The 14,170-nt window shown below is 36.6% G+C and overlaps 2 protein-coding genes across 2 annotated transcripts; one reads left to right on the forward strand and one right to left on the reverse strand.

The window, feature by feature from the left end:
* Positions 1-65: 65 nt before the first annotated feature.
* LOC105159401 (ubiquitin interaction motif-containing protein) lies at positions 66-7,820 on the reverse strand. Its single transcript, XM_011076452.3, has 7 exons — positions 7,015-7,820; positions 5,895-5,973; positions 3,690-3,835; positions 2,312-2,435; positions 1,883-2,068; positions 1,469-1,540; positions 66-1,367 (listed from the first exon to the last, which is right to left on the reverse strand). The coding sequence occupies exons 1-7, from the start codon at positions 7,524-7,526 to the stop codon at positions 540-542; spliced, it is 1,947 nt and encodes a 648-aa protein (XP_011074754.2). The 5' UTR covers positions 7,527-7,820; the 3' UTR covers positions 66-539.
* Positions 7,821-11,437: 3,617 nt separating this feature from the next.
* Positions 11,438-13,875, forward strand: LOC105159402 (fructose-1,6-bisphosphatase, cytosolic). Its single transcript, XM_011076454.3, has 11 exons — positions 11,438-11,766; positions 11,979-12,026; positions 12,113-12,187; positions 12,266-12,327; positions 12,430-12,496; positions 12,600-12,713; positions 12,800-12,886; positions 13,021-13,157; positions 13,252-13,338; positions 13,428-13,503; positions 13,642-13,875. The coding sequence occupies exons 1-11, from the start codon at positions 11,608-11,610 to the stop codon at positions 13,750-13,752; spliced, it is 1,023 nt and encodes a 340-aa protein (XP_011074756.1). The 5' UTR covers positions 11,438-11,607; the 3' UTR covers positions 13,753-13,875.
* The last annotated feature ends 295 nt before the right edge of the window (positions 13,876-14,170 follow it).

Below are 14,170 nucleotides of genomic sequence, written 5' to 3' on the forward strand. Positions count from 1 at the left end.
TGCCACTGTGATGTGATTATCTCAAGTGATTCAGAAAAAGTAGTAAAAATACAAGGCAAAGATACTTGCTATAACAATTGACGACATCCATTGAAAACTTTAACAAATAGGTGTACTAAGACAAGAAGAAAGTTGTTTGGTCAACAATACTGGACCGAGAAAGGGCTCTAACTTACAACAACAAACACTGACCTCTAAGATGTGTTGATGTGCCCACTTTCTCATAACACCTTCCTAATCAATACCCACCAACACCAAAGGTATGTACTCTATAATTCTTAACTCGAAAGTTAGAGTAATAAAATTCACATATGTCCTTTTTCCCCCCGACAATTGGACAAACACCAAATCACATTAAACTCTAAATGTCACAGCACAGTTGAAAAATTGTAGTTTTGCATCTCTCATGAATAGTAGCAATCAGATTCAACACTTTTCACTCATGGGAAGCTCTAACCCAAAACTGCCAGAGAGCCATCTCTTACCCCGTCAATGATACAAGAATTCACACCCAACCATTATGGGAAATCAAAAAGCGATCAGACAATGCTAGGTGCGTCCCCTTCCCAATTGCAAACAGAACGAGGCCAACGTGTTCTGATGCAATCAACCAAGGGCGCATGTTGAGCAGGTTGAGGTTTAGATACTTCGCTTGAGTTCTCCACTCCACCAGATTGATTTGTACCTAAGCCTGAGCTCACTGGGATATCGGCCATGAATTCCTCAGGTGTCCACCTCGGGGGAACTGAAACCCTCAACTTTGTTAGTCTAGGTCGCTGTATTGGATTTTCATTTCCAAATCCATGGCTGCCATTGGCAACTGATTTTGCAATGCCGTTAAAATGGTAAAGATCAAACACCTTCTTTCCCATCAATCCAGTTGAATCCTTCAAGCCTCCTAAACTTTTGTCTAAATCCAGGAGAACCTGCCAAAATTCACTCCATACAATAAAACCTGTACTACAAAGATGGGCAACCTTCTCTGACGGAAGGTTAATGTTGGTTTCCTTGATAACTTGATGGAAGCCTTCAACACTGATGAAACCACCACCTCCACTTTGATCTTGGGCATCAAAAGCTCTTCGTATTTGAGTCTCTCTATTTTCCAGTTCATTCTCCTCCTGGACTTTTGGGTCAAGAGCAAATAAAACTGTATAATGGGATTCACTTCCAACCACCCATATGGGCCATCTTGGACATTTAAGATACTGGCCAACCTTACAAAAGTTAAGGGACTCTAAAAGAGTGAGGAATCCAACTTCCACAGTTGTCGAGATGCCCTTTACAAACATGCCACCGCCCAAGTCCATCTTCCCGTCGAACACGTTAGCAACAGAACTCCCAGAGAGTAATAGGTTCACAATTTCCTATTTGGCAAAATAAACATTGTAACTAACCTCAGTAAGCGACAAAGCGAAACCATTATAATCAAGCATAAAACGATTTTTTTTTTATCATCCATAAATACCTGTGATGCATGTCCAAAGGGAGCAGTCACTAATGGTTGACTTGGATCATCCCTGTCCTCTTGAACATTGTCCTGGAGAATCAGGCATGATAGAAAAATCAAAAAGGGCGATGAAATATCTACAACTATACCGTGAAACCCAATGCACATAGAAGCACATAACGGTTCATTCCAAAAATTTGTACAGTTCAGCATACATGATACCCAGAACCCTTCAGTTCATCCATGAGCCAATTGGGATAATTTTGGCACAGGGAGTAAAGGCATCCAATAAAAAATCAATGAAGGCACAATTGCTTTTCTTGGCTAGAATGGTATCTCAGAAAGAAAAAAGAAAACGATGAAAATGGAGAGAAACAAAACCCTAGTTACATTGAGACAACAAAGAAGATGTAACAGGACAAGATGACATACCAGTCCTCGGGACAACAAGGCGGATATTAGGAAAAGCAATGCTCCCATACGACTTCGGAATATAGGAAGCATAGATTCAAGCTTCTGAAGTGCACTCGACCGCGAAGTGCAGGTATCAACTCTCAGAACCTTCTGCAAGTCAGACCCAGATTCAACAGAAAGACCTCCTAGTACTTTAGCAATGACCTGCAATAAAAGATCCAGACAATTGTGAGAACTCAATAACTGGATAGGTAAGAGAGTCACCGCAATTGCACTCTCTATTACATTTCTCACCATCACCGGAGATAAATTACCATATTAGACCAGAATTTCACATGGAGCATTAATGAAGGTTAATGCAGTCCAGGTTCCAGTTACAACTGGAAAACCAACTAGAATGGCATAAAAGTGGAGCAAAAAATGGAGCAAAAAACTTAAAAAACTCACCTCATCCTCCGAACCATTCACGCGCTCCATAGAAACACCATCCAGAACATTCAAAGATGCTAGTACTGCTCTTTCATTACGTCCGCATAAAAAGAGTATCTCAGTCATACTCCTTACCAAGGCTCTGTTCGAAAGCAGCAATAGTTTAATTTAACTACAAAAAGAAACTACCAACCACCAAATGAAGTGAACCAAAATCCAAAAAGCAATTTATCAGTACTTTCCGGGTAACAAAAAAATACTTCGAGATAGTGGTGGTTCAACAAAGTTTATGGGATGTGCTAGTCCATATCCAACTTGTGAGTGTAGAGGGAGCAGTTCAGTTTTATGCAAAGCATATATTATTTTATCTGATTGAAATTTAAAACAATATGATTTTTCTTCTATCAGAAGCCACAACAATATTTAAACCTAAAGCCATCTTCATTTATGAAACAACATTTAGAGATTAGCAGCATGATAAACAACATAACCAACATTCTAGGTATTCTTTTGCAAATGTTCAACGGTCTCATACATCACTGAAAAGAATTCGAAGGTAAAAGCAAGCCAACCATACTGCCACTGAGGGCAAACAGAAATTCAAAAATACCAGCATGAACCATGCTCAGAATAAAAAACTTCTCCTTTTGCTGTTAGATTCTTTCTTCACATTTGCCTCCTCTCTCTTCTCTGTTTCCTCAAAACTTACCAAGTAAAGATTCGGCAATTAGACAGTGTAATGGTGTAATGTAAAATGGGACAATCAGGGATGACTCTCTGTTTCTATAGAATCAAATTGAATAGAGGAGAGGCTCGACTGAAAGGAGAGAAGCCGTTAACACCCTTAACCACTTGGAACCCCAGAAGGAAGTAGAATGTACGTCCCCTCAGCAAGGGTCGGGCGGGAAGTCTCAGGTGTTCATTAGTTTGATGCGCAAAGTAATGCAATAATCAATCAATTCGAAACAGGTAAATATTAAACACTGCATCCTATCCACATGAACCAGGCTACTTTTTCCAAGTGCTTTCATAGAAGAGAAAGTCAGACATAGATCTAGAATCTTCATCGAGAATGTAATAAACCCTACACGCTTTATCTAATTTTCCATTTCCAGCAACAAAAGGGAACCATTTTCTCTAAGTGTTAACGACGGAACAACGATTTAATAATCTTAGTACAATGGGCAAACATGCAATTAATGCAATAGACACAGATAACAGTTGGGAAAATTCAAGCAAATTCCTTCCAGAAAATGCTGGATCTGTGGGCTACAACCCAAGAGCAACACATAATTTCCTCCTTTTTTAACCTATCTTTAAGTTCTCACTCAGCAAATGATAGCAAGGTAGGACCATGTATAACAGCTTTAAGAAATGGTATAGAAAGATGAATGACCTTGATTTTTTTCCTTCTGAAAACGAGAAAATATCTCCAACAGATTCATTATTGGTCACTCTTCTGATAGACAAACTTGATGACATGTTTGGTGCAATACTACTGGATTCTTCTGGAGAAAACAGAAGATACTTGAGTACATAAGCCTGCATAGCAAAAAGATAACGTTAGGGGGTAGGAACACAGCATGAAAAAATATATGCGCTACATGAAAAGATGAAATAGGAAAGTTTTACCATGTTCTCATGCAAACAAAGCCAAAATGGAAAGTTACAAATTTTTGACAAACTAACTGGACAACCAACCCCTCCGACCCCGACCCCATCCCCCCTCCCCCCCCCCCCCAAAAAAAAAAAAGAAAAAGAAAAAGCAAACCTGCAAGTTTCTGCAGCTTTCTGCAATCTATATAGGTAACCTTAGGATAATATTCAGTCTAGTGAACCCCTCATAGTAAAGACTCTTTTTCGTGCTTCACTCCTTCCACTCTATTTTAAAATTCCTCTTCCAATTTCTCTCTGGCGAATGTTTTGCTTTATCTGCATATTCACCCAATTGAGGATTACAACGCGTAATTATTTGATCTAAGAATCCAACCGTTCATTACATGGTATTTCTTTCAGCATTTCCCGAAGGTAATTTGGTCAATCTGATTGTTGTGATCCATGAATCCCAAACATACCCTCTTCATGATCTTAATTTGGTCCGTATTGCCACCTATTTAGTTCATTGCGTGAAGGTTACCAAATCCAAAAATAGTCCTTCTACCAAGTTATTATAAGGGAAACATACAAGAAACTCATAAATTTGACTGACAACCACCTGCCTTTTCGTCATAAATGTGTGCGCCAGCTGTTTATAACAATCAAAATAGAGATCAACTTAGCTTCTTTCCCACCATTGAGCGAAAGGTTTCCTTTAAGTACAAAAAGCGCTTCGGTTTGGAAGTATTCTATATTAGGATATCTCTTAGGTTTTAAACATACAAGACTTTAGTACAAGGAATATGCAACACTTTTGCCCAAATTCTTCCGATATTTGGACAAGGAAAACTCTTAACATGTTAACTTGCAAATACTAGATACGGACTACCAACTTCATTTTCCAATAGTACCTTGTCAAGATAAACAACCAGGAAAAGAAGTTTTGCTCTCAAATTTTAATTCACTAGTTATGTTATGCAGTTACGGTCATGTGTATGTTCTGCCCAAACTTCCATCTTTTTATGCAAAAAGCAACCATGGAGAAAAGAATTCAAGAAAGAAACTCTAAATAAGGGTTAATAACTCAAGAAACCTCTAGCAGAACCCGTAGCCCATTATAGTATAATTACTCAGTAACATGAAGCCGGACTAACTTGCAAATTTTAATTACTATTTTTAGAGATGACACACAAGTTATCTTCTTATTTTTTTCTGAATATGTGAAGTACATTGCTTGCGGGAGTCACCCTAATCAATTTGACAAAGCCTTTCCAATACTTAGAATTAGCTAACCGTGCTCTCTTCCAAAAATATATATGCTCTGACTTATATCAGCCATTTTATGTTTAATCATGTGTAAGCAGACTTGAGTTCGTCCTGTCTTTAGCCTAACTAAAGCATGCTTAAAGTTGGATAGTAAGATATCATGACAAAGTCAATCCAATCTGACACCCACTTAAAAGAATCAAGCAATGCTTGAAAAACCAATGAGTCAACGACATATTTTGCCACAGCTTGTTTGCACCCCGGTGAATATAAAACTGATGCTAAGCCTGAAACATCATAGGGAGTGATCCACGGAGGAACTATGATCAAAAGATGACTGAGGAAGCAGTCCATACAACAAGAAACTTGAAAGGTCAATTTGTAAAGGGAAATCATAAGAACTTATGAGATCCTAAGGTGCTATATTGATTTCATGAATTAATTGAGTAACATAAAAGTCTCCAGCCACCCAACGTTATCGTGATAGTTGATCTCAAATCTTATGTGGACGGACCGCGAAACAACGCCGCATGATTTGGCCAAGCAAATTTACAATGAGATTGCATCATGACAAAACTCTCTCTCGTGAATAACTAAAAGCCCCTTGGGTATGATTAAACTTACTCGGAAAATAAGAAAGAACGAGAACCGCTGACTTATACAACAAACAACTACTATCCGGTATTATTTTGTGGTGTTAAGTTTGTCTAGGAAGTAAAATTAGAAATAAAATCATTACTTGTATTGCTGCTAACACGCCACAGGGCCCACCTTCATGTTGCACTAACCCCATAGATGTCTCCACATCAGTACTAAACCTGCAAGGAGAGTTGATTTTAGAGAGTACTAGAAGATAAACTCATTATTTACCAATGACCATAGATGGTACTAATTTTAGATAGTAGTCACCAAATATTGATTCTACAGATAATTAGAATCCATTAGGACACCGCAATAGAGGCATGCACATGTAAATTTCATTAACAGCAACTTATGATGAACAAAAAGGCTCACTTCTTAAAAACGAAAAAAAGCATTATAACACAGATTTTCTAGATAACTAGATCAATAAACACAGCAGTTAAGCATACAAAGATGGTTCGAGATGTATCAGATAACTAACAAGTCATAACCAGTTCAATTTCTATTAGGGGCAAAAGTAATTCAGAAGCTAGCTAATAAGTCACCGCATTTTCTACAATCTCATTAACATTAACAGCTTACTGAATAAACTTGTGTTAGACCTATGAATTCCAAATGGCACTACCATATTGAGAGAAGATAATTCTAAACAAGTTAATAGTGTAAAGACTGCTAGAGGAACACTTTACCAACTTACAAAGGAGGTTTGTAAAAAGTTATGCTATAGTTTTTCATATTCAGCTACAGCCAGATATCAAGGTAAAACACATATATTAGTTGATGAGTGGAGCATTAACTAGATGAAAACGTCTGGATGTAAAACAATGATTAACTTTTGGTATAAGACAGTCACAGCGGAGGTGCAGAATCGCATAACTTTGGTGGTCTGAGATAAGTTTACAACACGAAAAATTAGTTTTTGGTCTGGATGGTCATCACACGTGCTGAAAACATATAGTACCACCTACCAGGATGATAGGTAGTGTGAGAAAGCCTAGGCATTAAGATTATCATTTATCTGAGAGAATAATGGTATTTGATGCAAGGAAAAGAATTCAAAGCATTAGCTAAGTGAACTAGCTGGCCAATTATTTCCTTATTCCTTTACTGGACTATAACATTTGGTTCAAAAAAATTGAACACAGTTCATTCCGTAATAACAACCTACTATGTTAACAATTATTATATCAAGGACCTTGGCACTGAAACAAGTTTACCTAATACCCTGATTGCTCCATTGTGCAAGTACATCCTTACTAACTCGATTCCCAAAAATCATAAAGAAGAGCTTCTCAGCCTCCAAGACCGATATGGAGGTGCCAGAAATGCTACTTCTACCCTCAACTTTCTCCAGATTGACACCTTTACCTTTGCTGTCACCTTCTAAACCCCCAATTTTCACATCCTTCACACCCTCCACATTCTTCACTGCAGCACTTTTAACCTCCGTCATTTGCTTCTCTATTCTCACATCCCTCCCACTCTCCACATTCTCGGCCGCTGTTGCGGCAGCACTTTTGGCCGCCGCCAATCGCTTCTCCGCAGCGGCAGCCATTAATTCCCGCTGTATGCGGCGGCTCCTAACCTCCGGAGACTCCTCCGGCTGCGGCGCCCCCCCTCCCGCGCCGGAATTCTCCCTGGGTTTACTCCTCTTTGGCTCCGGCGATTCGTGCTGCTGCATGCTCTGCCTCAACGCCATCTTCAAATCCTCATCTTCTTGATTCGCCATTGATACAGATCAAGCGAATATTCAATCTCAAATCTGAAAATTAACAGCTTCAAATTTGACTAATAAACCCAAGAATCGAGCTTTAATACAACAATTAGGGTTTCCATACAAGATTCCAACTCGAGTCTTCTATACAGCTGTATACGGCCGTATAAATGCCAAGAAGAAATCCTCACTCAGAACAATCACAAACGCGCAAAAAAGAAAAATCAATTCACCCTATATATATCCAGAAAGAATTTGTCGAATCAAGAAAAATACTAGGGTTTTAAAAATTGAAAATAGTAACGGAAATTTTCCAGGTAGGACGATGGAGCATTATACAGCTTTCGTCATGTTGCGCTTTTTATGAAATGACAACTGAACCCTTGAAGTGCAAAGTTAGGTCTCGGCTTATAGTGAGGTCAAGAGAGTAAAATAAGTGGCTGGGTAGTTAATGCGGGCGTTGTCGGAAGATACTTGGCATATTTGGACAGCAAACCCAAAACCGGGGGGGGGGGGTGGATTTTCTTGGAGTAATGCCTGCATCTGATTATTGGAATCATCATTACTGTCATCTTAATTGAAATTTGAGCAATAATTTTGATTTTTGGTAACTATTTTGATGTGACTTACTATGTAAAAAATAAATTAAATTATTGTGTGCATAGGGCACGTGGGATTTTTCATTTATTTGTTATCTAATTTTGTATTTTTTATAAATGAAATATGATGGTTATTTTTTTCTTGTGTGTGGTAAATAATTGGTATTAACTCAGGTGGATAAATATAGGATTTAAACTAAATTGTACTATTAGTCCTCAAGGCAACATTAGTTGTCACTCTATCCAAACTTAATTGTTATCAAACTGCAATTTCTTGTAGTAAACATGATAAGGCTCTCCCCAAAATTATCTGTAAAATTTTATTGAATAAGACTATTTTATATTTTGGAAGAAAAAAATATAAATATATGATTTAATTGAAAGTTTTTAGTTAAGTCATCCGCGTGGATTAGACAATTTCTTATATAATGAATGAAATTAAATTTTTGTCCGTGTTTTCCTTGAAAATTCAATTTAAATGTAGGTAATATGAATTCTTATTTCTTCTTAAACACAAATTATTTTCAAATGTCAATTCAAGTTGTTTTTCTTTTTCTTTTAATTTTTATGTACTCCTCTTAACTGTTAAATAATTTAAATTTATAATTTAATATGACTGGAGTTTCAAAAGTACAATAAAAGATGAAAAATGACCAAATAAATAAATGAATGGGTTTAATGAAATCTAAACCCTATATTATTGTAAATGAATGACATATCTATATATATATATAAGCAATTTATCCTCATGTATTTTTTTAGAAATAAAGTATGACACCCCTCACTCAATTTCTTATAGTTCGCACTCTTTTTTTAATTTTTTAAATTGTAAATTTATATTTATAATCTCATTTCGGAATTGTTAGATTTGATTTGAGTTCAAAGTCCAAATTTAATTAATAAATCAATAATAATTTTTTTTACTTAATTTCAATCATTAAATAAATAAAAAATTTAATTATATATATGTATTAATTATGCTCATAAAAATGGACTGACTCAAAAAAATCTAGAAATCCAAATAAGGGAAAAAGGCCCAAAAAAATGTAAAGTCAAAAGTACTCGGGAAGCCAAGCTAGTCCTAGGCCCTCTTTGGAAGGCCCATTTGGGACTTTTTGAGGTACAAGAAGTGAGAATTTGATTTTTAGGAGGATTGCAGGTTTTCAAATTGGGTTGGTATGGGTCAGTTAACCTGACACAAAATCCTGACAAATCAAGATCTTTAATTAGATACACATGGCAACATCCGTAAAACTCCACATATATTTCCTACATTAGTTATAAGTTATAAATACTTACCAAATTAAATTTAAGTACTTTTAATGTTTTACTATAATTATCTGCATCGATCTCTAGACTTGTATATTATTATTTCATTTGACCAATAAAAGTGCTTTCGTTGGAAATTTGGAATCAATCCCAGCATCTCTAACATGTATTATTTATTGAGAAAATGGCTCATGATCCTTTGATAAACCCAAGTCCAAATGTTGTCAAGGCTCTTACTTGGATGACTCAAGTCAACTCAGCCTAAATAGATGTATGTCAAATGTTGGGCTTTCTCATTGAGATGCTCTTAAATGGTTACTTAGGTACTTGAATGGTTATATGAATACAATAATAAAATTTTCAAAATGTGATAACGGTGTTAATTTAGTAGGATATGTAGATTCTAATTATGCAAATAACAGAGACAATAGGAAATCAACAATATGTTATGTGTTTACATTATGTGGTCTTGCATAAATTGGAAATCTCAACTCTAGCATATTGTTGCTTTATTTACTATTGAAGCAAAATATATTGCACAACTGAACCTTTTAAAGAAGCAATTTGGCTTAAAAGTCTACTAAAGGAAATAGGTTTTCTAAAAGAAAAAGTTACAGTATTTTCTGACATTCAATTTGATATTCAACTCTATAAAAATCTTGTCTTTCATGATAGAACTAAACAGTTGATGTTAGATATCACTTTATTAGAGATATTGTTGGAAAAAAATTCATTAACTTAGAAAAGATAAGGCCTGAATCCAATCGTACAGATATGGGAACTAAATGCTTAACCATAAAGAAGTTCAAAACTTGTCGTAGAATCTTGAACTTAGGATAATCTCCATTATTCTCTATATTCTATACTAACCTATATATGTGCAAGTGTCTTCCTTTGTATTGTAGTAACAATCCAAACGTCCTGGCAATGATGAAGGAGAGACTCGGCCTTGAGCCTGGTTCTCTCCTTTAGGTCCTGGTCCAAAGTGAAGAATATTTAGAAAAATTGTTCATGACTCTTTGGTAAACCCAAGTCAAATGTTGTCATGCCTCTTACTTGGATGGCTCAAGCCTACTGAACCCCCTCAACCCATTTGATGGCTCAATCCACTCGCAACACCTAGCTCACCGACCCGGCCCACTTACCGCACCTGATTTGTTTTATACTTATACCCCCTAATTGTAACCTTAATTCATTATGCCCCCTCATTTTTTTCATAGCCTTCTCTCTGGCTTATTCTCTGACTTATCATCTCATCGGTTCTCATGGCCTTGGAAAATCTTCTCCACTGCCTCTCTCTCCTTCCGTCTTAAATGTTGTACCTTTATAAAAGTCTTTCTATGGCTTCTGGTTTTTTAAGTAATATATTAAGAAATTATTTTTTCTTATCCTTTTTCTTTTGAAACGTTCTTCGTGAATCTTTTTCTGTATAAGAAACCTTTGTGGTTTCAAATGGGTTTGTTTAGCCTGAGTATCTGGTTGTTGTTTGGATTTTGAGCAACTGTGAGAGGTTTGTCAGTTTTTATGGCCGTGGGCTCTTTCTCTATGGATCTGACTCTTTAAACCTAATCCTTCCATTCCTGTTTCTGTAATATTATTGTTAGACCTGCAAATATATTCTATATATTGTTTAAAATCTATTTATATTTTACTGTATATTAATTTTTGTAACCCATTTTTTTTTTATAATAGTTAAGTGAAGAATCTATTTTCTTGAGCTCACTGTACAAGGATTTTTATCCAACATTATTGATTCAAACCTTTTTTACAACAAGTATAATAATCTCGTCAATGCCCTCATTTGAAGCACCTAATGCAAGATGCAGGAACAAATTGTATAGTTTACTCAAACCTAATTATATCTAGCCATAAGCTTTTTTGAGAGCATTTAGTTCGACTAGCCCCGAATGATTTGGACCACATAAATTCACAAAATGAAAGGGGGCTATCATTGGGATTTGGGACAATGCTAATAAGAATATTTCCTTTCTTGACTCACTCAGCACTTGGTTTGATCTTCCTCGAACCGCGGTCCATTATCCAATTCGCATCCCTACACAGATCACGCACTACATATATACAAATACCCGAAATTCTCAAATAATTTAATATAGTGATATATCATGCTATGATAATTTATGTATACTAACAATAGACTAACTTCAAGTCAAGAACTCTCTCTCTCCATTGTATACGTATAGGTTGGCGGCGGTGCTGGTGGTGGTAAGATGGATCACGCGAGGGATGCCCACCGGACGGATTTGATGACGATTACACGATTTGTATTGAACGAGCAGTCAAAGCACCCGGCTTCCCGCGGAGACTTCACCATCTTGCTCAATCACATTGTTCTTGGCTGCAAGTTTGTGTGCTCTGCCGTTAACAAGGTCGGCGTCGGCTTCCATTCAATTCTGACCTTTGTTGTTAATCTTGCAAAATTTTTGTTTTTTATCAAATTGTTATTTTCTTCTGAAATTTGTGTTGGTTTCTGGAAATGGGGATTCTGGATTTTAACAATATCAAGTTTGGAAATTAAAGAGAACAAATTAATAATTGAAAAGATTGATTCATGTATTGTAAAAGTATGGGCTTCTTGCAGGCAGGTTTGGCCAAACTCATCGGGCTTGCAGGAGACACCAATGTGCAGGCAGGTTTCTGTTTCATTCATATCGTCAAACATACTACTTCTATTCTATATACACGTACTTCATTGCAATATCTGTTTCTCTAAAGGGTGAAGAGCAGAAGAAACTGGATGTGCTATCGAATGAAGTTTTCATCAAGGCATTGATCAGCAGTGGCCGAACTGTAAGTCTCTCGATGAGGTAAAATGGACATTTACTAGTTAACAGATTGTGCTTACAAAAATTGGAAATGCACTTGCAGTGTGTCCTTGTTTCGGAAGAGGATGAAGAGGCAACGTTTGTCGAGCCTTCTAGGCGTGGAAAGTGTGTTCTACTTCTCTTAAAGTTTTGATATATTCTACAACATTTTACTGAAATCCCTCTTTGATCAATCAAGTTTTTACCATTTTAATCCTGGATATGTAGGTACTGTGTTATGTTTGACCCATTGGATGGATCGTCTAACATCGATTGTGGTGTTTCCATTGGAACTGTATGATTCATATCTAGATATAGTTTCCTACCTCAACTGGTTAAATTTATCTTCAATTATAATATGCTTTACTGGTATCAATAGGATGCTCTTGTTTGTGTAGATATTTGGCATTTACATGGTCAAAGATGAAGGGAAACCAAAGATAGATGATGTGCTGCAGCCTGGTAAGAATATGGTAGCTGCAGGCTACTGCATGTATGGAAGCTCTTGCATGGTAAGCATTAAACATTTCCTTATTGCACTGTGCATGATAAACAGCTGTATTGAATTCTTAGTTGCTGCTCTCGGATTAACATTCAGTTTGTGTTGAGCACTGGAACTGGAGTCAATGGATTCACTCTCGACCCGTCCCTTGGAGAGTTCATATTGACTCATCCAAATATTAAGGTGAACTCTTCTCCTCTCTGTAGTCATACTTCAACATGTCCAAGACGATCTTTTAACTGAATTACATTCTGAGAGTGATTTGATTACTTTTGCCCTTTCTTGACCCAAAACCCGTGTCTTTGTCAATGCAACAGATACCGAAGAAAGGTAAAATTTATTCGGTTAACGAAGGAAACGCCAAGAACTGGGATAGCCCGACAACAAAGTATGTAGAAAAATGCAAGTTCCCCACAGACGGGGCACCAGCAAAATCTTTGAGATATGTTGGAAGGTAAACGGAAACTTCATCAACAAATGTACAGAGCATTGAGATAATAAATCTGTTGAATAATACTTTGTCATATATGATTTGTTATGTTTTTTAGCATGGTTGCTGATGTCCATCGTACATTACTTTATGGAGGCATCTTTCTGTACCCTGCTGATAAGAAAAGCCCAAATGGAAAACTGCGGTAAGTTTAAATGCGTTGGAGCTCAGGAACTCATGTTATATTCGTTCATCAAAAAGAATAAAACATGACAGCTTAACTGCGTGAAACAGAGTCCTGTATGAAGTTTTCCCTATGTCGTTCTTGATGGAGCAAGCAGGAGGACAAGCGTTTACAGGGAAGCAACGGGTAAGATTAATTTCTGGAAGTGGAAGGTTTCGTTCAATTGAAATGGTTGATAGTTATTATATAGGGTGAATAGCAATTTCCTTTATTATATATGCTTTTGAGTTATGTAGTGAAGTAATTGTTGTTGATCCGATGCAGGCGCTTGATTTGGTTCCCAAGAAGATACACGAGCGTTCACCGATATTCCTTGGTAGCTATGACGACATTGAGGAGATTAAAGCATTGTATGCTGCTGAAGAGCAGAAATAATCAACTAGTGGATTTACTTTTCCACTTGATGCTGCTGCTATTCATATGCTGATGACTGAAATCTGTAGTAGAACATTTTGTTCTTTGGAATGCAGCTGAAAGAAAGTCGCTTTTTTATTTCAAGTACTGTTAAATCAGTGCATTTGAGAACAATACTAACCCTTAAATGCAAATATCATAAGAGGTAAATTCAAAATGGTAATGAATGGTGTAAGTTAGCATCAGATGTCAAACAGTTGTACATTCTTCTAATTCTCGAGTATGCGTCTTGATTGTGAAATTATATAAAGTTGGCGTAATGACTACCAACATTAAAAGAAAAAGCCAACTTTGTGTAATGGGCTACTCCAAAACACTGCACTGGAATCTCCTGTTCCGATGATTTGAACAGCCCACACTCAATATTATTTTATAATCT

This window comes from Sesamum indicum, linkage group LG3 (assembly GCF_026168435.1).
Source record: "Sesamum indicum cultivar Baizhima isolate 11 linkage group LG3, ASM2616843v1, whole genome shotgun sequence".
Lineage (NCBI taxonomy): Eukaryota > Viridiplantae > Streptophyta > Magnoliopsida > Lamiales > Pedaliaceae > Sesamum > Sesamum indicum.